Genomic DNA, 21427 nt, shown 5'->3' with positions numbered 1-21427 from the left:
TTTTGTTATACCGTCTCCAGTGCTGTCTAGAGAAGATGTCAGAGAGCATAATGGCATGTCTTTCGGTATTGCAACACTCACTTTTTTTTAGTGCACATAAATTTGAGTGCAAATGCATTAAAATTATTTATCTTTTACTTACTAAAAATTATATGATATGATATAAAAATGAAGAAGACATACAGTGTATGTAGGGGACAGGTAACTGTCTGATGAGCATTAATCTTCATGCAGGACTTGATATAATCTTTTATGAAAATTATGTAGAAATAAAAAGTTATTTAAAAAAAAAAGCAAATTAGGAAATAATGATTGATTATTTATTTTTGTCGTAAGACAACATCGAGCAAAATTTGTAGGATCTATTGAGACTGGTGATTTTATTTGGACTTTTGTGCACACAGATGGAGGTAAACTCACCAGAAATCTAGCCCCAGTAGCATCACCTGGTGGTGAAAGTGTATAATTGCACCCTAACTTTGAATGTTGGCATGTAGGAGGCAGTGTATCCATATCAATGAGATGGTCTTGGATTCCTTCTTGCAGCTGCAGCCTTGAGAGTGTGGGTTGCTAGTGTGTGTGTGTGTGTGTGTAGTGCGTGCGCGCACAGCTTATCTAGCTGCTATATCCATCCCCCCGTAATAAGCAGAAAGAGCAGCTGCGTACCTCTCCTCCTACGCCCACCCACCCACTTTGCTGCACAGAGCAGAGGTTGGGAGGGTCACTTTGTCCTTGAAAGCTTTGGATGCTCTGAAGGACAGCATTGCTAGATAAAGACAGCTCAATTATTGCACGCATATGTGTGTGTGTCTGAGAGAGAGCTTTTCTGTTTGTCACGCCTCTTCGAACGCTCACATTCATCATACAAATTCTATTCCAGCAGAGAGGATATAATAAAACACTTTATAAAATAGTGTAAAAAACAGCACATTGAAATATTCTTCAGAAAAACAGATTCAAAAGTGACACTTAATGGGATGTTTGTTTGAAAACGTAAACACAATTACATTTCAAAGATAATTACAGGTCTGTGGCTTACAAAATAGACAGAGTTGGTGGCAAATTGTAGACATTGAGAGGTTTAGTAGACTGGGTGTATGAGGAGATTGTTAATCAGCAGGTCCCTGCAGTGTTCTTCTTAATGAATATCATTCAATCACAGCACTGAATGTTGAATGAATATGTTTTTTTGCAGTGTGCATATGCTGAAATCTCAAGCATCCAACCTGCTTAAAAACCATTCTGGAGCATTTTAGTTTGTTAGATTATCTCGGGATGCCAGACGGATGGTGTTTGTTACATAGTAGATGAAGTCATTAGTTTTCTCCCCCCTCCATTCTTTTCTTCTTTTACTGCCACCCATCTGGCACGTCACTTGAGTTAAAAGGAACCCATGGGTGTCTAGAAGAGCTGTTTGACCCAGATTTAGTCCAACTACATTCACTAACTACTTTATTAGGTACATTTTGCTAGGTTGAACACCCCTTTGTCTTCACACTGTCTTAATTTTTAAAAGAAATTCAACTGGAATTGAGTGGAGGAAACATTCCTCAGAGATTGTGGTCCATATTGATGTGATAGAATCACACAGGTGCTGCAAGTTTATCAGCTGCACATCTGTGATGATCAGTGTTGGGACTAACGCGTTATTAAGTAACGCGTTACAGTAACTACGTTATTATTGTGGTAACGAGCACGGTAACTAGTTATTATGCCAAAACCGGGAACGCGTTACTTGTTACTGGGATTTAGATAGGCTCGTTATTCGTTACTTCGTGTGGTGGCTATCGCGGAGCTTCCACAGATTCAATAACATTAGCAAGTGGATGAAGAAAAAGGGAGGCAGGAGGAGAGACCCGAAGCGGCCGCTGGTCCGAGAGTGTCAGGTGAACTGAACTTCAGGTAAGAAGTTATAACCTGCAGTCCATCTGGGTCAGATATGAACCAAGTTTAGGTGGAGTTTATTTTCGTTATGCTGACTTTTTCGTACTGCGTGCTAGCTAGCATGACGGAGTTTCTATACAGCTGGGTGGGTGCTATGAAGTTAATGATGTTGAACTTTATTTTGTTCATAAGGTTAATTATTAGAGTTGCCAACCGTCCCGTAAAAAACGGAATCATCTCGTATTCAGAGAAAATATTACGCGTTTCGTATTGAGGTGAAAAGGAACAGTTTCTCCCAGACTTCAGCTACAATGACAAAGACACACAGCTGGAGTTATTCTGTGTTTACGCCGCACAGCTGCCTCTTCTTCTCTCATCCTCTCACCCTCCCTCTCCTGTTTATACTTCAATGAAACTGATCAGTGATCAGCTGATCGGCATGTAGGGCATTAAAAGGGAAAGGGGGGCACAAAGAAATACTTTCTTATTCTCATTTAAAATGTCTCACTTTTAAAAAAAATAATTATCTGAGTCTTGCAACAAACAATTGATAGATTGATACATATATACCATCAGAACAGTGTACATCACTGTCACAACAGTGTTTATTTTCATTCAAAGGCTTTATGATTTTTCCTATAATGGTGGGCCGGTCTCTAGTCAAAATGCCCGGGACAATTTTTTTGTCCCAGTCCAGCCCTGTATGCAGCTCATCTTCAGTCTGGTGTTACCTACATCTTCCTATTCAGAAGGCAGAATTTCCGAGTTCTGAGTACAATCGAAACTGCAGTTTTCGTGTTGGATGTGAAAAGCAGGCTAGGATAGAATCAGGCGTGGGATTTCTCTTGTGGAAATGTGCACATTATTTTTTCCTTTCTATTGGTAGGTGGCACAGTGCACTTGTGGCAAGTAAGCAAGCTAGAAGACTGGCAATCTTGCTGGGTATCCAGTTACGGAAGCAACACATTAACAAGAGAATTCTGAGTAAAACCAAAGTTACTTTCCCTAGTAACTAGTTACTCTGAAAGTAACGAGTAACTTGAAGTAATTGAGTTACTTTTGATAGAAGTAACTAGTAATGTAACTAAGTTACTAATTTAAAGTAACTTACCCAACACTGGTGATGATGATCTCCCATTTGACTACATCCCAAAGGTGCTCTCCTGGAGTGAAATGTGGTGACTGTGGTGAACTCCTTTTCATTTTCAAGAAATCAGTTTTAGATGATCTGAGCTTTGTGACTCAGTTTGCTCCGTTACATCAAACTCTGAACCTACTATAAGAACGTCAGAATAGAAATCAAGAGTTATCAGACTAAGCAATGCCCAGTTTTCTTACATAACTTGCACACCTTGATTGTACAGAAGTTATTTAAGTTAATGTTGCTATCCTATCAGTTTGCAGTCCGGCCAGCAGATTGTGGCGACATGTGGGACCATCTGACTCCATAAACAATGACACTATCAAATTAACTCCAATCACCTTTTTCCCATTCTGGTGCTCATTTTGGACTTTAGCAGGTTGTCTTGATTACGTTTACATAGAGGCATGTTTAGAGGGGGAGGAGCTTGGAGTGGCATCCCCCCCCCTTTAGTAATCTTGCAATGGTCAACACCATTGGATGAAAGCTTGGTATCAACAATTAGAAATGTAAGTGAGTATATTTACTCCAGTAATTTACTGAAGCAGAGATTTATTGTACTTGTACTTTATTTAAATGCTTCCTTGTTATGTTACTTTCCGCTTTTGATTCCATTTTATTTTGGATACAATTGTTATAATTTCATACTACATAATACTCATTTTAAAGCTTAGCTTCTTTTTATTTTGTACATTAATTGTATTTGTTTTATAAATGAACCTATTGAACAATATATCAGGAATCAAACTCATCAACAGCTGCCTCGTTAAAGAGACGAGAAAAAAATAGCCATTCTATATAAAGAGTGTGTTTACTTTAGGCACTTTGAATACATTTTGATTATATAACTTGTGAACTATTAAGCTGTTTAAGTGTAATTACAACTTTTACTTAGGTTAAGTCTAAATACTTTTTTTCCACCACTTTTCACACAATAAACTTGTAATAAAAAACACAGGGTTGCACACCAAAAATCATACCCAATAATTTCTGTCAGTTTTCTGATCTTTTTGCAAATCAAATATTTAAATTCCCCCCTCTACTGTATTCTTGGTCTCTGCCATGCCACCACATTTAAAAAATCTTGAAAATGCCCCAGTTTATGTGTCTGAATGCACTGAGCTGCTGCCATGCGATTGGCTCATTAAGTATTTGCATTACCAAGCAGCCAAACAAGTACACCTAATAAAGTGGCCAGTGAGTGTATAATTAGTTCTTTTGTGGTCATGTTTGCATGGATTGCTGCAGTGCATAGCTCAGGTAACCAAGTTTAGACACGCCACTGAACACTGTGTCTACTTTGTGCTGAATAGTCAGCTGATACTATTATGATTGAAACATGGTGATTTATGTGTAACCTTAAAGGAGAGGTGAAAACATGGTAGGTATGCATGCTTTCTCTTGGGTCTGAACTGCTCAGATTGTGGCGACATATAAATATAATTTTATAAAAAGCTTTTTGTGACTTGTACACCTCTGGTCTCATGGCCTGGAAGTCTAATCTTGACCACACATGTACATCCCTAACAGAGATCTCAGACTTGCACAGAGACAAGCATCAACTTCTTTGTTGAACTGACCCAGATCTTTATATGGAGGATCATCACTTCTGTTGAGAGCTGGGTCTCTGGATGCTATTTATTAACCGAAGCGCAGTCTTCAGTGGAAGCCTTCACTGGCTCAAGCCCAATAAACACAGAATCAGATTAGGAGCACAAACAGAAGCAAGAGCAAGAGCATCGTTTATTTTAACAATCACTGTGTTTTGCAGACTCCTGGGTCAAATTGTCAAAAATGAGTTCTCAGCTCTTTTGCCTTTCACTTGGTTGAATTTTGTGTTTTTTCTTAGATCTTTCTGGTCTAAGAAGACAGAAAAAATTTCCCAGGTAGTAATCGAAATTCATGATCTAAGGCATCATTTTAAGGAATTAGCAGCCTGTTTGTATCGATATAATATGCAATCAAGGCAAAAAGTCCATACCTGTAAATGTGGGTAAAGGTCAGCACTCTTGTTTTCCATCTAGACTTAGCGTATTGGCCAAGGAATACAAGATAACACGGCTATTCTTTGGAGAGGTCCACGCTGGCTGCTGACACGAGGAACTCTCTGTCCGGTAAATCTGCGCTCGAGTCTTAAACAGCCCGAAGCGAGCTGCGAGGAGAAAGAAATCCCTTCTGAAGTTACGGGTGAAAAAGGCATATAAGAAGGGGTTGGAGCATGAGTTGATGGGGTAGAATAGCACCAACAGTAGCTTGGAGTCTGAGACGGTGATGAGAGGCAGCTTGAGGGCAGCTGAGATGGCGAAGAAAGAGATCGGAGCCATGCAGATGAAGTCTGTGAAGATGAGGACGGCCATGCGTTGAGCCACACGGGTGTCGGCGTGGGCTGGCGCTGATGAAGGCTTGCGAAAGGTGAGGTAGATGCTGAGGTAGCAGCCGCACACACAGAAGAACGCCAAGATGTTGAGGAGGAGAAGACAGACCACGTAGAACTGGGAGACCAGGGACTCAACATCCATGGGGAGGCAGATGCTCACCTGCATGAAGAAATAAAAACAATAAACAGTATTCGGGGGTCTTGACATAATTCAACAATATAAACTATGGACTGGCAGGCTAAATTAGCAGACACCTACAGTATTAGGAGTACCGGTAGTAGTAAAAGTAGTAGAGCAATAAAAGTAGAGTGATGGTTGGTTTAAGAAAGGAGTGAAGTACCACCTTGTAGTAATTGTATCAGCATGTAGTGGTGAAATTTAACACTCACTTTGCCATAGCTGCTGATCCCAACTGTGGGCAGCAGTGCAGCCAGCAAGGAGAAGATCCAGCCTATTGTCATGATGATGCAAGCGTGTCTCAGGCGAAGTTTGCGGTCAAGTCGCAGAGCATGCGTGATGGTGTGCCAGCGCTCCACGGTGATTGCTGTTAAGGTAAACACTGACAGCTCACTGGCGAACACCTGTAAATGACACACAGACACGCTACTTTACAATTCAAACACATGCTTGAATGAGCGTTGTCACTATGTGATGTGATGTGATGAATACACACCGTGAAGAAGCCTGCAGCATTGCAGCCCAAGCCCATCTGCCAGTGTATAGCATAGTTGTAGTACCGTCCACGTGTGAGCATATCCACGGTTGCAATGACTACCAGGTAGATGCCCATGCAGAGGTCAGCAAAGGCCAGGTGGCACATGAGGAATCGAGGAACAGTCAGCTTATAGCGGCTGCCTGATCACAGATAAAGAAGACAAATAAATAAATAGCAGCAATAAAATCCACTTAGCAGATCCAAAGTACCAATGAGCCATAACATTAAATATTAAATGGGTGAATAACATGGTAGCAATGGCATTAGCACCTTTAATGGGGTTGTAGGATATGTTAAGCAGAAAATGGGCAGTCACTTCTTTATTTCGCTGCTTTGGAAACGTGAAATGTGGGCAAGTAAAAGGAAGTTTCCAGACAATTTGGAGTAAACTGTCATGGCTAAACAGCTGGGTTAGAGCATTTCTGAAACTGCGTGTCCTGTGAGGTGCGCCTGAGGCTTTTCGAGGCCCATGGCAAAGGATGGCTAGTCCATGTGTCTAATCCCTCAGAATGGCTACAGTTTCCCCAAAACCTATGCTGCACATGAAAGGAAAGGTTTCAGAACCCACAGGGCATCCGAGCGTATTTCACACAGATATGTGTAACTGCAGACTGATCAGAGCAGCAGAGCCACAGCTTGGGTTCCTCCTGCCTTCGCTGCTAACAACACCCAAATTCAAAATATCTCAAAATTTAAGGCTATTGTCTCAAATATTTAAATTACGCATCTCAAGGTTTTGACTTACTAACTAAAACTTCTGAGTAAGTCAAACGTTTGAGATACCTAATTCAGAAAATGGAGTTAATAGCCAAAAATGTTAAATTATAGCCAAATAAAGTGGCAGAAACACACATTTTGGTTAAGTTTCGGGGAAAAAGTCTTTGGTCAGGTTTCAGGAAATGGTCTCTGATAAAATAGATTAACTGAGAAGGTAAACAATGTATTAAAAAGTTTTCCTGGGTTTACTTTAAACCAGAAAGGCCTGAAGATCTGTCAGTTCCAGTGATGGAGCTGGAGAAATATTTATTTAGGTGTTCTAGACATAAATATCCAAATACCTTTTAATTACATAACATACCTAATAATACAAGGAGAACTACTGTGTTGCCCAGCAGGGCAAGGACAGAGATGATCCAGATGAGGATGCGTAAGGGGGCAGCAGACATTATATCTTCACAGGGGTTGAAGTCATCAGGGGCTGGGCTGCAGGTGATGGAGGTGGAGTTGGAGCAGTGTTCCCTGAAGAAGTGCAGGTTATTTTTAGCCTCGGGGTTGTCGCACAGTGAGTGCCATCCCGATCTAGTACACAACAATACACACAAAGTGGACAACACAGGAACAAAGTAAATGAGTTTTGTTTCAGCAACTGCTTGAGCTGTTGACTCAGTGGCATTTAACCAGAAATGGACAAATAGGATTTTGAAAAGACCATAAAACAAACCAACCCACACATTTGTGTACGTCCATGTAAGGGCTCATCCCAGTGTCTCCCAACATTTTCCTGGCATGCCTCACTTCAAAAGGCAAAAATGCTTCACGCCTAACAGCCCACATTATTATTTATGATCCAAAACAGCATCAAAAATCTTGTTTGTTATATTTTCGCTTACAAAAGAAAATCAAATTAAATTTAGTTTCACTTCATAGTTTTTTTCCCAGCCTTTTTGTAGTCTTTATACCCCACAGTGAGAGAGCCACTGGATTGAAGCGACTGAATGTAAGCTTCACAGACAGTTCACACTGTAGTGCCACATTTAATAAACAGTAAGAGTGGTTTCAATCCTACCAGGTAACTCTTTGCAACAAAGTGAAGAAGCAACTTCCCCCAAATCTCATACAATTTCCAAAAAAACATCTTCAGGTGTCTTTTGACTGGCAGAGCACGCGTACCTGTTTCGGTGCATGTTCAGGAAGGCGCAGCAGTGTGATGGGTATGTCAGCTTTGCCTGGCGCAGTTTGGTAAAGAGCTGAAGAGGAGGAAGTTCTTTCAGGTTGAAGGCTGACTCGGCGATCAGCCTCTTGAGGCCTCCAAGGATCGAGTCTGGCAAAGAGGCAAGGGCTGTTTCAGAGATGTCTCTGCAGAAGCAAGCGGAGAAAAAAAGTGAGTTAAAATTTTATTTCCGGAATCAATAGCATGCTTAAATGGACAGTTCACCCCCAAGAAGCAAACAGACATACTTTTCCTCTGGGCTCTAGTGGTATTTATTGAAGTAATTCTTTTGGTGTGAGCTGCTTGGTTTTGAAGACATTTCTGGTCAAAATTTCTGTCATTTCTCGAACGTAATAGAGTCTTTCTTTGAGGTAGTTAAATTGTCTACAAACAAACTTTTAAAAACTCAACAAACCTTGTTTTCTTTCTACTCTACTCAAAGACCACATCTCAAAAACCAGAGCTCAACTGATGAACATAGAAAATAGTGACTGCCCCCCAAGAGTTCAAAGGTTGGTGGTGGAGGAGATGGATAAAATGCCCTAGATAACCTACGCAAGGTTGACATGGCCTGAAAGGGAAATTAACATATCACAAGGACTTTAAAGAGTAGGTCCTGGCAGAGATAACCAAGAAGAAATAAGACATAACATAAGAGAGTGGACCTTCTTTGGGGAACTTACATAAAGGCCTTATCACCTGGGATTTCCCTGTAATGAGGGGCATGTTCACATTATAAGACATAATGATAAACCTTAATGGCCTCCATTCACGATTGAGCTGTAATGGAAGCAGCAGAAAGCAAACAGTTCCTCCTGCTCACAGGAAGCTTTGTCAATATGTTTTTGTTGTTGAGTAACCTGGCCATGTTTTGGGAAAGAGACATTTTTTCTTGGTATTTTTAAGCCTTTTTCTGCCTTTATTGGACACCAAAGCTAGGAGAGAGAGTAGGAGAAAACATGCGACAAAGGGCCTTGAGTTGAATTTTAACTCGTGCCACTGCATTTATGATTTCGTCTCCTGGTGTCTTAAAATTTTTACAGAGTGGTCTTCAGCAACAAGTTTCCAGGCTTTCAGAAGGACTTTCAGTCTTTCCTTGGACATTGGCTGCTTTTTCACTCAGTTTCAGTCCGATCCTCGAAACTTACCATTTTCACAAGGAAACTTGGGTTGTTTTGTTCAACTACTGAACACTCAGCTATGAATCATTCAAGCATAAAAATAGCACCTAACTCAAGTGATTAACTAGTGCCGTGTCTATACATAACAAAAATCTCAGCAAAGAACCAGTTCTAAATTGTATCTTTAGGCACTTTGTTACAAGCAGCTTGTCACAGAAACACATCATTTGTTCCAATTTCTTCAACTGAATATACCAGAAATACTAAAATAATACCGCAGTTTGACAGGCATAAAATACATTTTTTTTAGCCAAGGTGATTCCCTAAGAGCTGTTAGCCAAAAGCTTGGCAAATCATGTTATTGTGTTCAATGTGTTGAAAAATGAGGGAAACTGGACAAGTGGAGGAGAAAAGAAGAAGTAGCAGCCCCTAAAACTATCGACAGCAGATGAACAACAACATTTGAACTTCCTGTCCATAAGAAATGGGAGGAAAAAAATCCAGCAAAGACGTGACACAGGGCCTGAGAGACGCATCAGGCCCTTCAGCTTATCCATCTGCTGTTCACTGAAGGCTCATGAGAAATGCTCTCAGTGAAAGGATGGCTGTCAAGAAGCCCTTCTTAAGGAAGCAAAACAGGAAGAAAAGGCTGAGGCATGCCAGATTACACAAGAACTGGACTGAAAATCAGTGTGGATGGGTCTTATGGAGTGATGAATCTGAAGGTGAAATTTCTGGTGCAAATCGTTATCACAGTGTGCGGGTTAGGTCAGGACAAACTCTCTCTCACTTGCGTTCTACACTGTTTTAAAGAATCGCTGCATCCATTTACAATTTTCACTCTAAAATATAAGATTTCTGCACAGTACTATAATATTTTTTATGGTTTAAGCACCGCAAGGCAAGTGTCTTTCAGTTCTGTCACATGTAAGTGAAGGCAAACAGTTCTACAGCTAATATCTCCAAAGCTGGGAAACCCACACCAAAACAATCTAGATGGATAAATGTCACCACAGCCCAGAGGAAAAATGCATTAATTTAATTTAGGGGTGAACTGCCTTTTTAACAGATTCTTCTCTTCCCCTTAGTGTGCTGTCTGTAATAGAGATTTGATCAGTTCATAAAATATAAATTTTCATGAAATGCACTTGGATTTAAGAGAAGTGCCAGCTGAATAAAAAAAAAGAAAAGAAAGAAGCTGAAGAGAAGCTACTGTTTGATTGCCAAGTGACTGCCAGGGAGTGAAGGAAAAAAACATCACAGTGATGATAGTCCAAAAGAATAACAAATAATTTGTCTGATTCTTACTTCAGTAGACATGTCTCTTTGTTAGGGGAATAAACAGAAATCTCTATTTCCAGGTAGAGTCCATCATGTTCACCTGACCCTAAACTATTTTTAATCTTAGATCTGTAAAGATTTTCCAAGTCTGTGCAGATATCATCTCCCACCCCCTGCTTTCTCCAACATTCTGACTTTAATAAGGTATGATGAGCAGGGTGAATCATTTAGGCATGAGTTACTGTTGAATGTCATGCTTACAGTACCACCAACTCACTGGAACCCACAAAGGCACTGGGACTGATGTGAGTAAGCTGTCGGTTGCCTCTTAGGAACCTGAGAGCAAGGGAGAAAGAGAGAGTGGAGTTAAATGTGTATGTTTTTTTTTTAAATCTTCTGTTTGTAATTGTGTCTCTGCCTGTGACTCACAATCTGTGCATCTTTGTTCCGTTGAAGGCGTCACTTGCCACCTCCTTGATGCCATTTCTGGTGAGCCGTCTGTCATTAGAAAGGGAAGCCAAATTACAGTCATGTGGCTCCAACACAGAACATTTCCAACTGTAAACTTACTTAGCTATCAATGCCAATTTTAGTGTTTGCACTTCTTTTGTTCTCAGTGAGTAAAGCTGTACAAATACAAAGAGTTTTAGTGCAACACTGAGTAAAGCGTTGATATGATTGTGTCGCCTTCTACTGCCTCTTCTGCTTCCTACTTTTGGATCTCAGACGCTGCCATCAAAATGTTTTGTTGGAAGGATCCTGCATTTATGGAAAAAAAATCCAGCTTCTTCTTGCTGAGTGCTGATTGCATCCTTTTATCCATCTCTATTAATTTACAGCCAGCAGCCTTCTGGATTACTATAGCACAAAGTCTGGTAGGAAAAAAAGATAATAATAACAACTAGCCCGGCACTGCTGACTGAATTGGAGAACATTGAGTTCTGTAGATAAAAGCTGCACAAACAAAGATGGTTTTGTTCGCTTTTTTACCGCGCAGTCACAGAATAATAAACTTGCTTTGAAGTCTGGGTGCAGAGAGTCACAGCCTACCAATGATGGCCCTGAAGCTTTGAATTTGAACGAATATTTATTTATCAGACACAGAATTTAAAGTAGACTTTTTGCTCTTCATAAGCTGAAGACTATGCAGTTTGATTCCCAGTTATCAGAGTTCATAAGAGGTAACTGGGACTGCAGAGTGCATTTATTCCTGTAGGAATGATGAGTGAGTGGCATTTAGTGATACATACTTACATATTTTACATGTAAAAGCAAATTTGACATTTATTTCCTTCAACTGGTACCACCCTTTCTGAATTAGCTTAGTACAAAGCCTGGAAGGAAATAATAATAATGATAACTAGCCTGGCACAATTCAAAGGTTTAAAAAATCCACCTACTCCCTCCTGTAAGACTCATTAGTTAACACATTATATTGTTTTTTTGAAAGTGTAAAAAAAAAAAACCCCAAATCAAAACAGTTTTACACGAGGTTATGTGCCAGACTATTTGTTGGATAGGTAGAGTAACTTCCTGACTGCCCGATAAGCTACTTAAAGCCAAGAAATAGTCAGACATATCATCCCTGTAAAACCACAAGAGCTGAACAAATACAATTTTTATTAGTAGATAAATTATAAATTAAGTTATACAGTAAATTATACAGAAATGTGGCTCCACTGCTGTCTCCTATGTTAAGCTAACTTTTAAGCTAACCTATTGCTGGCTAAAGCTCCTGGTGATTTAGGCACATTAAACAAACAGCTAAACTACTGCTACAAGTAAAAGTAGTGCTGTCAGCAAAGGTTTTTAAAATCAAAAAGGTCACACTGGCTTCAGTAATACGGGATTGATATCAATAATTCATTAGCAATTAAGCTGCATCTTCACTACTGGAACCTGTCATGGTTGAACTAATGCTAACTCAAATTTTCGATCTGTACCTACCAAATGACTGCTAACAAAGTTTTCGTAGGACTCTCTGAAGTCCTGTTAAAAATTAAACACTAAAACTAAACTCCCCAGAATTTGGTGGCTTGTAGAATCACCTTGAGTAGCATAACTTTGGTAAGTTGTTTCTGTATGACTTTATCGGTCTCTTACATCATTGTGGAGAACCTTTGGCTCACTCTTCTGTACAACATTGCTCTATTAGTATGTGGGTTGATTTAAAATCTTAATTTTTAAACTAGCAGCAGTTTTTTTTACAGATGAAAATGATTGAGTGAAAGCATCAAGAAGCCTTAAATAGAGGTAATTAATTACTGCTATCTCAAAATTACACTAATGCTTTCATTTTTTTTTTCAAAGAAAACAATCTGTGACATATGCAAAAAGCAAAAAAATGTAATTTTATGTTAGATTAATGATCTGCAGCTGAAAAGGAAAGCACAAAAATTTATAAAAGGCAATAAAAGTATGAGTATGAAACATAGAAAAAAGGAGAAACTCAGTGAAGAGGGCAAAGAGCATTTCGTGGAACATTCATCACTGTGCATGTAATGCCCACTTGGATCTGTGAGGGTGATGTGTTTCTAAAAAAGAAAGATGAATCGCTTACATCTCTGCAATGGTTTGAGTGCAGAGGCCTCTGAAGGCATTGGCAGGGACTCTCTTTATGTGGCTGTTGTCCTGAAGATCCCTAAGCAGTACAAAGAACAAAAACTTTAAGATAAATGACCACTATTGCTAAGTAAGTGGTAGAAATACATTTTTTAGTGGAAAACCCCCCCAAAACAGCAGAAGGTGTAAAACATTAGGAAGCCTTCAGCAGTGCCTGTCTAATCCACTGTCTTTTTGAAGATGACAGATGTCAGTTGGGAGACAGTTTGAATATGGATTTTTAAAGGATGACGGCTAGGGACAGATGGTGCGTGTTCCTGATAGTCTGTTTGGTAAGAACTGCTGAATTCTTACTGCAGTAATATATGATTAGTGGTGTGATTTCTTATGGGAGTATTTAATTCTGTATGCATATAATAGCCTATAAATTCACATGTGGAGGCGTGTATATGAGATCGTTTTTTGTAATTGTACTGAGACCTACAGCAGAAAGCAGGCGGTGGAATGGATCTTGGAGAAGTCTGGAAAAATCCTGAGCCCGGTGTTGGAGATAGTCCTGTGATGTAAAAGTAAAGGTTTAACCAGAACATGTTACTAAATTGTAACCTCTGAAAAGCAGACACTAAGCAGGGAGTAGCAGTGATAAAATCACATACACTGTCTCATCCATTGTAATAAATTAGATTAAAAAATAACAAAGACATACTGATGTCTGATGTGTCTGCCATCCTAACATAACTTAAAGACGATTCTCGGGAATCTCATTGTTGGTGCAAAAATGCCATTTTATGTTCGTTGCTCTGTGTGCTATCATTGGCATTTTTAAAAAATTCAGTAATAAAAATGGGGACAAATTATGTGTTTTTGTGGCAGCTAGTAACAAATTGCCTAAAAATACAACTCTAGTTTCTCCCCCAAGTTAGGTGAATTTTTCATGCTTATGATTCATATTTTAGCATTACGTGACTTACAAAACAAGCAAACAAAAAAAACAAAACAAAAACCCATTCCTCTGAAAATGGTCAGGTGGAATAAAAATGACTAAAAAAAGCAAACAGTGTCTAAAGAAAAACTTCAGAAAGCCTGGAGAACTTTTGCTCAAGATAACTTTAAAGAATTACAATAAAGTCTTGCTCCTTGAAAGAGACATGTATACTAATGGAGAAACTTTCTACTAATAACAAAAGTGTAACGTATCCATTGCTTCCTCCCACATTTTCACTGCAGAAACTCTGATATAATTGTGACACTTCACATCAGTCTGTCATGAAAACATTTGCTCCTCTCAGGGGGCGCTGAGCTACAACTGCTGAGTAGCCTGGCTTATTAACCAGCCAGGTAGCTAATTATACTAAATATATCTCTGAGTCACTCCATGTTGATAAGTGATTTTAAGTCTGAACCAGCTAATTGGATGTCAACATTATGAAGACCCTTTAAAGTTTGAGAACTCCTGGATTAAAGGTTAGGGTTCGGGCTACGATGAATCACAGATTTGTGCATGAAATATTCATATTCATGGTTTATGCACAGATTGGTGCATAGGCACCGTTTACCAATGAGGTCCAACGTGTTTTTGTAATGTAGGCCATTTGTTGTGTTTCGGTCCCTGCTATATTTGTGGGTTATATTATGTTTCTTTGTGCATGTAGTTTCTCCTGCTTTCTGTGTTCTCCTGTTGCTCCTATCACGTTTAGTCGTAGCCCTCATGTCTAATTGTCTCTTGTTTACATCCTGTTTTATGTTTGGTTTTACTTCCTACGTTTACCTCTTTTTGTGATTGTTTGCCATTCGGCCATCAGACTGTCTGATTGTTTTCATCTGTTTAATAACCAACTGGAAACCAGCTGTTACCCCTATCTGTGTGTGTGTATGTATATGTAGTGTTTCCTTGGTCTTTGTCTTTGATTGTCAGTCAGTGACTTCTGATTTGATTTCTCGTGTTTCCTTTAGTGGATCAGGAAACAGGATCAGCCATTTAAAATATTCTAAATCAGGTGTAGGCGCCAATACAGCCAATTTAAAATCTTTTAAAATCACCCATCAACCGGTGTACAATTTCAATCCCAGGACCTTTCATATAGTCAAGTAATACCTGTGAGCCAAAAGCTCAGGCCTCAGGCTGCTCCGACAGTTTTTTTCTACTTTTGGCTCTGTGTGATGTTAAAGAGGGCCAGAATTCCTATTATAATCCTCTTACACAGGTCTGGCTCTAAGTCTAAAGCAGGGGTCCCCAATCCCAGTCCATGAGGGCCAGTGTCCCTGCAGGTTTTAGATCTTACCCTGGGTCAACACACCTGAATCACATGATTAGTTCATTACCAGGCCTCTGGAGAACTGCAAGACATGCTGAGGAGGTAATTTATCCATTTAAATCAGCTGTGATGGATCAAGGACACATCTAAAACCTGCAGGGACACCGGCCCTCGTGGACTGGGTTTGGGGACCCCTGGTCTAGAGCCTCACCCACCTGCTCATAGATGAAATGGATTATTTCCATAGGCTGCATAAGATGAATAAGGAGTATTTTGAACTACAAATTTTGCAAAGCCGGAAACAAGAATAATAACATCCCCACGACCCCCAAGTAAACTATTTGAAAACAAACTAAACTTGCACTAAGGTGGCCCTCTTTAAAAAAGCAATCGCTTTATTCTTTTTTGTCACAGATTTCTGTTTATGTGTCCCAGTTTTCACAAATTGGGACAAACAATAACAGTTAAGAATGTCTGTTAGGGATTTGAGCGCTGCAGTGTTCTTTATAAACTGCTACTTTGAGATTGTTTCAAAAGACATAAAATAAGACTTTTTTCGTTTGCAACAAATTAAAGTAGCAGTCATGAAATGGCCTTTAAGTCATTTTGTGGAAAAAAAGACTTTCCCCCCCCCCCATGTTGGGGATGAAGGGTGACACCGGGGAGCCAAGCTCATTAAAAAATAATGTCTTTGATCATTTGCGGGCCATCAGAAGTAGGGCTGTCACCCGTGACCTATTTTGGACTCACAATCAGTTTTGAGAGACAAACTGTGGTAGAAATGTGAACTCTCACTGAGTACTCACAAGAACCGTAGTCTTGCCATGTTCCTGAATGCATCGGGGTGGATGGAACTCAGGTGTTTTGACTTTGTTATGATTCTGAAAGAAACATATTTCAGTCAGATTCTCATTAATATAAATGACTGGTTTGCAATTACGGGGTTTCACAGGTGCTATTATCCTGCCAGTTATACTTACATCTCACTGAGTTCAGGGAGGTCGGAGAAAGCAAAAGCCCCGATATTCCTCAGAGCAGCATTTTTAGATATTAAACTGAGGGAAACACACGAATATGAAATATATTTAAAAAAATCATGTGGTCTATTATTCATTCACACTCATTCTTTGGAGTCTTTTTTTGTCTCCGCCACCCCTCGGATGCTTAACTTCTCAATTATTTGGGTGATCTTCCTCAGAGGCCGGAGCTCTTCATGTTCCATTACAAAGACTAAACACAAACATGTAGGATAAAATCTGCTTTATGCAGTCAGCGGCTTTTAGTAATCAGTATACTCACATTTTGGTGAGCTGAGGGAGGCCAGAAAAGGCAAAAGCACCGAAACTCTCCAGCATGTCGTTCTCAGATATGGTCCTGTAGTTGGCAGTAATGATGAGTAAAAGAAGAAGTAAAGAATTTAAAAGTTATTATAGGAGGGGTTTTTGTAATCGATGTCTCAAATCAGACAGAATCCTTGGATTTTTCCTGTAAAGTTATTAAAAAATAAAAACAAACTTTGGGTGTAGGACACACCCTGGTTAAATATATGTGCAAAACACAGTTTCTATTTGCAATTCCTATGGTTTTAAAATCAATAAGTCCCTTAAATAAACTCTGCAGATGAATCATGAAAATCACAACAGAGGCAACTAAAAAGTTCAATCTATTATCAAACATTTGCCCATTTTTTAGCTTGTGATTGCTTTCTTTTACACTTTAACATGTAAGAGTCAGCACCTGCAACTATTTTCACTTTTGAAGCTGAACAACTGATCCTTGCTTGAGCAATATTTTAATCACTACTAATTAAAATGATTCATAGCAGCAGAAAAAAAGAACAATTTAATTTGAAATCACTGTTTGCTAATTATAAAAGTTTATTGTAGAAATATATTTATGTAGAAAGCAAAGTGATAACGTAATTGGCACCGTGTACAAATTGTCACATGAGTACAAAATCAATATCTATAACTCCAGCTCTTGTTAAATATGAATGTGGACCAAAGTGATTTTATTCATTCAATAAAAAAAAATTGATCCCCAATATGGAGATCAATTGTTTTATTGAATGAATACAGTGGCATTCCTGGAATGCCACTGAATTATTCCCCGTCTGTTTGGATGATCCATATCTCGTGTGTTTTGACCTCCTCAGCACATTATGCTCCGCATCGAAGAACAAACATAATCGACAGGCGCACACTTACAGTTCCATTAGGTGCTGGAGGCTGGAGAAGGCGCCCTGCTGAATCTCTCTGATCTGCGTCTGCTTAACTTCCCTGTTGATGCAGAAACAGCCACTCACATCAGGTTTCAGCACTTCACACTGATCACAAGGCTCGCAGGGGCTTTGTGTGCACACTGACCACTGAAGAAGGTCAGTTACTCAGTCACGATGAGATTTTTTTTCTTTTCATGTGTGAAACAAAATATATGTGAAGAAAGTCTACACGAGTTCCCAAGCTCTTTGCATGTGGTCTTGCATACTTGCAGCATACTTACTGCATACTTGCAAATATCCCCACTGTTCCCGAGCCTTGACCTTCGAGCAAAATATAGAGCAGAAGAGAACACACGCATGGCCTCCTGGGAGATCGCAGCGCATCTCTAGGGATGTTTGCTTCTTCTGCCACAAGTGTGTCCTTGTCTTGAGTGTGTGTCAGCTGTATTTACTCATAGGCTATGTTTTTTTGTTCTGTTTTTTTGGAAAGATAGATTGTGTAAGGAGAAACTGCTCGTGTGTACGTTTCGATAGAAGTTTGAATAAATGCTTAGGGTGATTCTAATCTTCACCTCACCCTGTCTCTTTCTCTGGAAGGCCTTGAGATTCTTTGCAAATAAGCAGCCAAAGCAAAAGGTCACTGTTTACTATGAGTGGCATCACCCTCAGATCTGCATGAGACACCTAAATCAATCATGTCACCTTTAATCAAGCACTACAGGTTAAAGTGACACTATGAAAGTAGAAATAACTTTACCTAGGGCTGTTTGATATAACGATATATATCGGATGACAATATAAAAACGTCTAAGTTTCATTTTACGCTATCGTTTGTTTCGTGGTGTTGTAAAATAAACTGTTTACGGCAATATTTTTTCATCGTTTTGATGGTCACTGTAGTGGCTATATTAATTTCTTAAAGTTCTCTCTTTCTCTTATATTTTATATAACCACAGGGACGGACAAGCGCCTGTTTTTATTTGTTGTGGTTAGCAACAACGACTGTAACAGCATCGCGTGTCCGCTTGTTTATGTTCCACATAAACCTTTCACAATAAAGCTCAAGATCCTGTTGAGACTTTTCAAAATAAACTGAATCACGTGAAAGAGCAGATTATTTACAGATGAGAATTAAAAAAGAGCCGCCAGGTCCTAAAAAATAAACCTTAGACTCAAACATTAGAACAGGCTTTTCCCCGCAATACTCACAAAGAAAACTGTGGCCTTTACAACTTATGTCTAAAAATGTATAGTTTCATGCATCGGTTAAAACACTCGACTCCAGCTACATGACGCACAGCTGGAACACTTCCCGCAAGTCGAGCTGCCCGAGATTCACAGAATTTACAGAAAATGTTACATTTTTGTGATTTATATCGTTATCGGACGATAGAATTCTTATATCGGGATATGAGATTTTGGTCATATCGCACAGCCCTAACTTTACCTGAGGCTTGGATTTCTCTACACTAAAGATGGGAACTTTGCTCATTTTCCTGGTACCAAAATCATGAATGAATGTCTTGATTGCTTAATCTGTATTAAAAAAAAATGTACAAACAGGACTTTATCATAACTGGGCAACAGCTAAGGCAATCATCGTGTTATAGTGCAGACAACACAATGCGCAATCCTTCGACAGTTTCATCCTGTATTCTGCTGATTGATAACAGTAACACACAAAGTAGCATAAGAAAAAGAAAAAGACTGCAAGCTCATAACCCAGACTGTCCTGGTGGGAAGCTCTGACTTTTAAACCCTTCATTTTGTTTGTTTACAAGAAAACTCAGCGGGGGGTCTTTAACCTGTGGCTACCTGCTCAGTGGCCAACAATAGTAAGTAGCTGCTGCTGCGCTACAAGGTGCCGAGGATGAGCAGAAAAACTTTGCATGCATTTCCCCGAATCACTAAATGTTTAATGAAACCAACCGAGTCAAGTTGAGAGCAAAACTGAACCACTGGTCCAGGCAGATGAGCGAGGATTAGACAGGAACGTCCGGATGATTATGCACGTTCACGGATGAGATTCAAATTTGTAAACATTTCATAGCTACTGTATAGCTTTAATATGGTGAATGGGTGGTGGGATTTATAGACACATTTGCTGCTCCACTCGCATGTCAGTTTGAGGGATGTCGCCAATTATACAAATTAAAGTTGCTCCACATAAGGAAATCAGCTCAGACTACAAAACAGCAGAAGCTATAATTTATGTACTTTGTGGTTGTTCAGGTTTAAAGTTTCAGGCTTTCTTGAAAGCAAACTTTCAAGCTACAGAAAGAAAAAAAACTCGAATTACATCACTGGGTCTATTTTAAACTTAATGTGTGGAGCGTGAGAGATGCGGGTACTCAAAAAGGAATGAAAAACTTTTAAGCTGCATTATTGAATATCTGGGATCATGTATTTAGTAAAGCTTGGTAAAGACAGAAAGGTATCTTTTTGGCTCTGCTGGTTTGGACTTGACTATTCCTTAGTTTTTCTAGCTCTTGTGAGTCTCAAAGAAAGAAAAGTGTAAGCATGCTATCAAATACTGCCTGCAAACAATTACCAGAAAAGAATGGTGATCAGGTGATAGGTAGACTTCATTTAGAGGGGAGGGGGAATAATGTAATCCGAGGAAAACTGGTACATACATCTCCTTAAAAACAGTAAACAGAATGGGGAATAAAATCTATTAACATGTGTGACACTCCATTGAAGGCTTTCTATGGGCTTTTCTAATTTTCAGGGGATTTATATGAATTTTTCACCACTCTAGCAGTGTTACACTTTAAATATTACATCACATTAATTTAATTCATTTAAATGAATAGTGTGCTTCTTTAAAATCAGGATGAAACACAAAGAAAAATAACAAACAGCTGACAGTATCATACAGTAAAGTTTCATTCCGCACAGCGCTGTATTATAATGTTACATTGATGATGATTAGGCATGGTAGCTTAATATAATCTAACAATGATGGCAAAAAAAGTAAACATCTGGATCCACAACCAGTGGATCCTTTTGTGTGTGAGTCTCTGTGTGCTTGTGTGTTTGTGTGTACTCACAGGCACTGGGCGCTGGAGATGTTGGAGGGAAACGCCGTGACTCCAAACATGACCTGGCAAGACGGGCACGAGGTTTGTTTGGCCAAACTGGGATGAAATCCAGGTCTAATGTCCATTTCAGAGCCGCGCGCCGAGGCTGCTGCCGTCTTTATCGTAACGATCAGCAGCATCATTAGTGTCATTACCAACATCACTTCAGTCTGCCAGGGTCCACAGAGTGGTTTCACTTTTCTAGTTTGTCTTCTTTTTGTGTCTTTTACTCTGATATTGTCTCTGGTCCACGCTCCACATTTGATATGAACGCTTTTACCTGTCTGTCCGCTCGGGGGTTCAGCGCCAGGTCAGTTAGAGAGAAATGTGAGGTGTTTTGGTGTTTTCTGTCATGCAGTAGTGAATGCTGGGGGCGTGTGAAAAGCTCATGGGAGTATGAGGATGTAGGAGGTCTCAGCTGGGTGGAGTTATGTGTGTTTTTCTACTGTGTAACAACTTCCAGAACAGAGCATACGTCTTGATAAGATATAAATGACTGGTGTTCTATGAGCTGAGACTGCAAGAGAAGAATAAGTGTAGTGATGCGCTGTGAAAAACTGTGCAGTCCTCTTCCTTCTGTGAATGTGTATTTTCTTTTTCCTGTCCTATTATGTCAAATGTAGGTAAAGATCCCTTTAATAAGATCAAAAAAATAATATTTAACCTCATTGTTGGCTGTCGTGCATCTGCAAGCTTCTGTGCAACCCAACTCCACACCACTTCATTGTATATTTTCTGCATCTGACTTATCATCCCTGTTTCCCTGAGTGCCTGCGCTCATCTGTGTTGAGGTTTTGTTGCTCCTCTTGCCACCCCTGGCTTTTCATGTATACGCATGGAAAAGCGTTCAGGTTCC

General features: G+C 39.6%; 1 protein-coding gene across 2 annotated transcripts; it reads right to left on the bottom strand.

The window, feature by feature from the left end:
• Positions 1 to 889: 889 nt before the first annotated feature.
• Positions 890 to 20935, bottom strand: fshr (follicle stimulating hormone receptor). Of its 2 annotated transcripts, XM_085466573.1 has the most exons (15): positions 20542 to 20935; positions 17475 to 17546; positions 16567 to 16641; positions 16248 to 16322; positions 16074 to 16148; positions 13497 to 13568; positions 13011 to 13091; positions 10880 to 10948; positions 10712 to 10786; positions 8009 to 8194; positions 7197 to 7417; positions 6077 to 6258; positions 5793 to 5984; positions 5273 to 5562; positions 5083 to 5177 (listed from the first exon to the last, which is right to left on the bottom strand). In XM_085466573.1, exons 1-15 carry the CDS (start codon positions 20730 to 20732, stop codon positions 5159 to 5161), a joined length of 1875 nt encoding a protein of 624 aa, XP_085322699.1. In that variant the 5' UTR covers positions 20733 to 20935; the 3' UTR covers positions 5083 to 5158. The 2 variants fall into 2 exon arrangements, with proteins under 2 accessions (XP_085322697.1, XP_085322699.1); XM_085466571.1 differs by having other exon boundaries at positions 890 to 5562.
• Positions 20936 to 21427: the final 492 nt, after the last annotated feature.

The sequence above is a fragment of the Copadichromis virginalis genome, linkage group LG8 (genome assembly GCF_057382275.1).
Source record: "Copadichromis virginalis isolate Kocher_CV1m ecotype Utaka linkage group LG8, C_Virginalis_male_GT1.1, whole genome shotgun sequence".
Taxonomy (NCBI): domain Eukaryota; kingdom Metazoa; phylum Chordata; class Actinopteri; order Cichliformes; family Cichlidae; genus Copadichromis; species Copadichromis virginalis.
Note: the sequence above shows the minus strand (reverse complement) of the source record. Positions and strands in the feature narration are given on the sequence as shown.

Coding starts and splice junctions, on each gene's coding strand:
- fshr (XM_085466571.1), bottom strand. CDS start 20,732: ATGTTGGTAATGACACTAATGATGCTGCTGATCGTTACGATAAAGACG. Junction 16,642..17,474: donor CTCCAGCACCTAATGGAACT/GTAAGTGTGCGC, acceptor TGCCAACTACAG/GACCATATCTGAGAACGACA. Junction 5,985..6,076: donor ATGCTGCAGGCTTCTTCACG/GTGTGTATTCAT, acceptor TGTCATTTACAG/GTGTTCGCCAGTGAGCTGTC.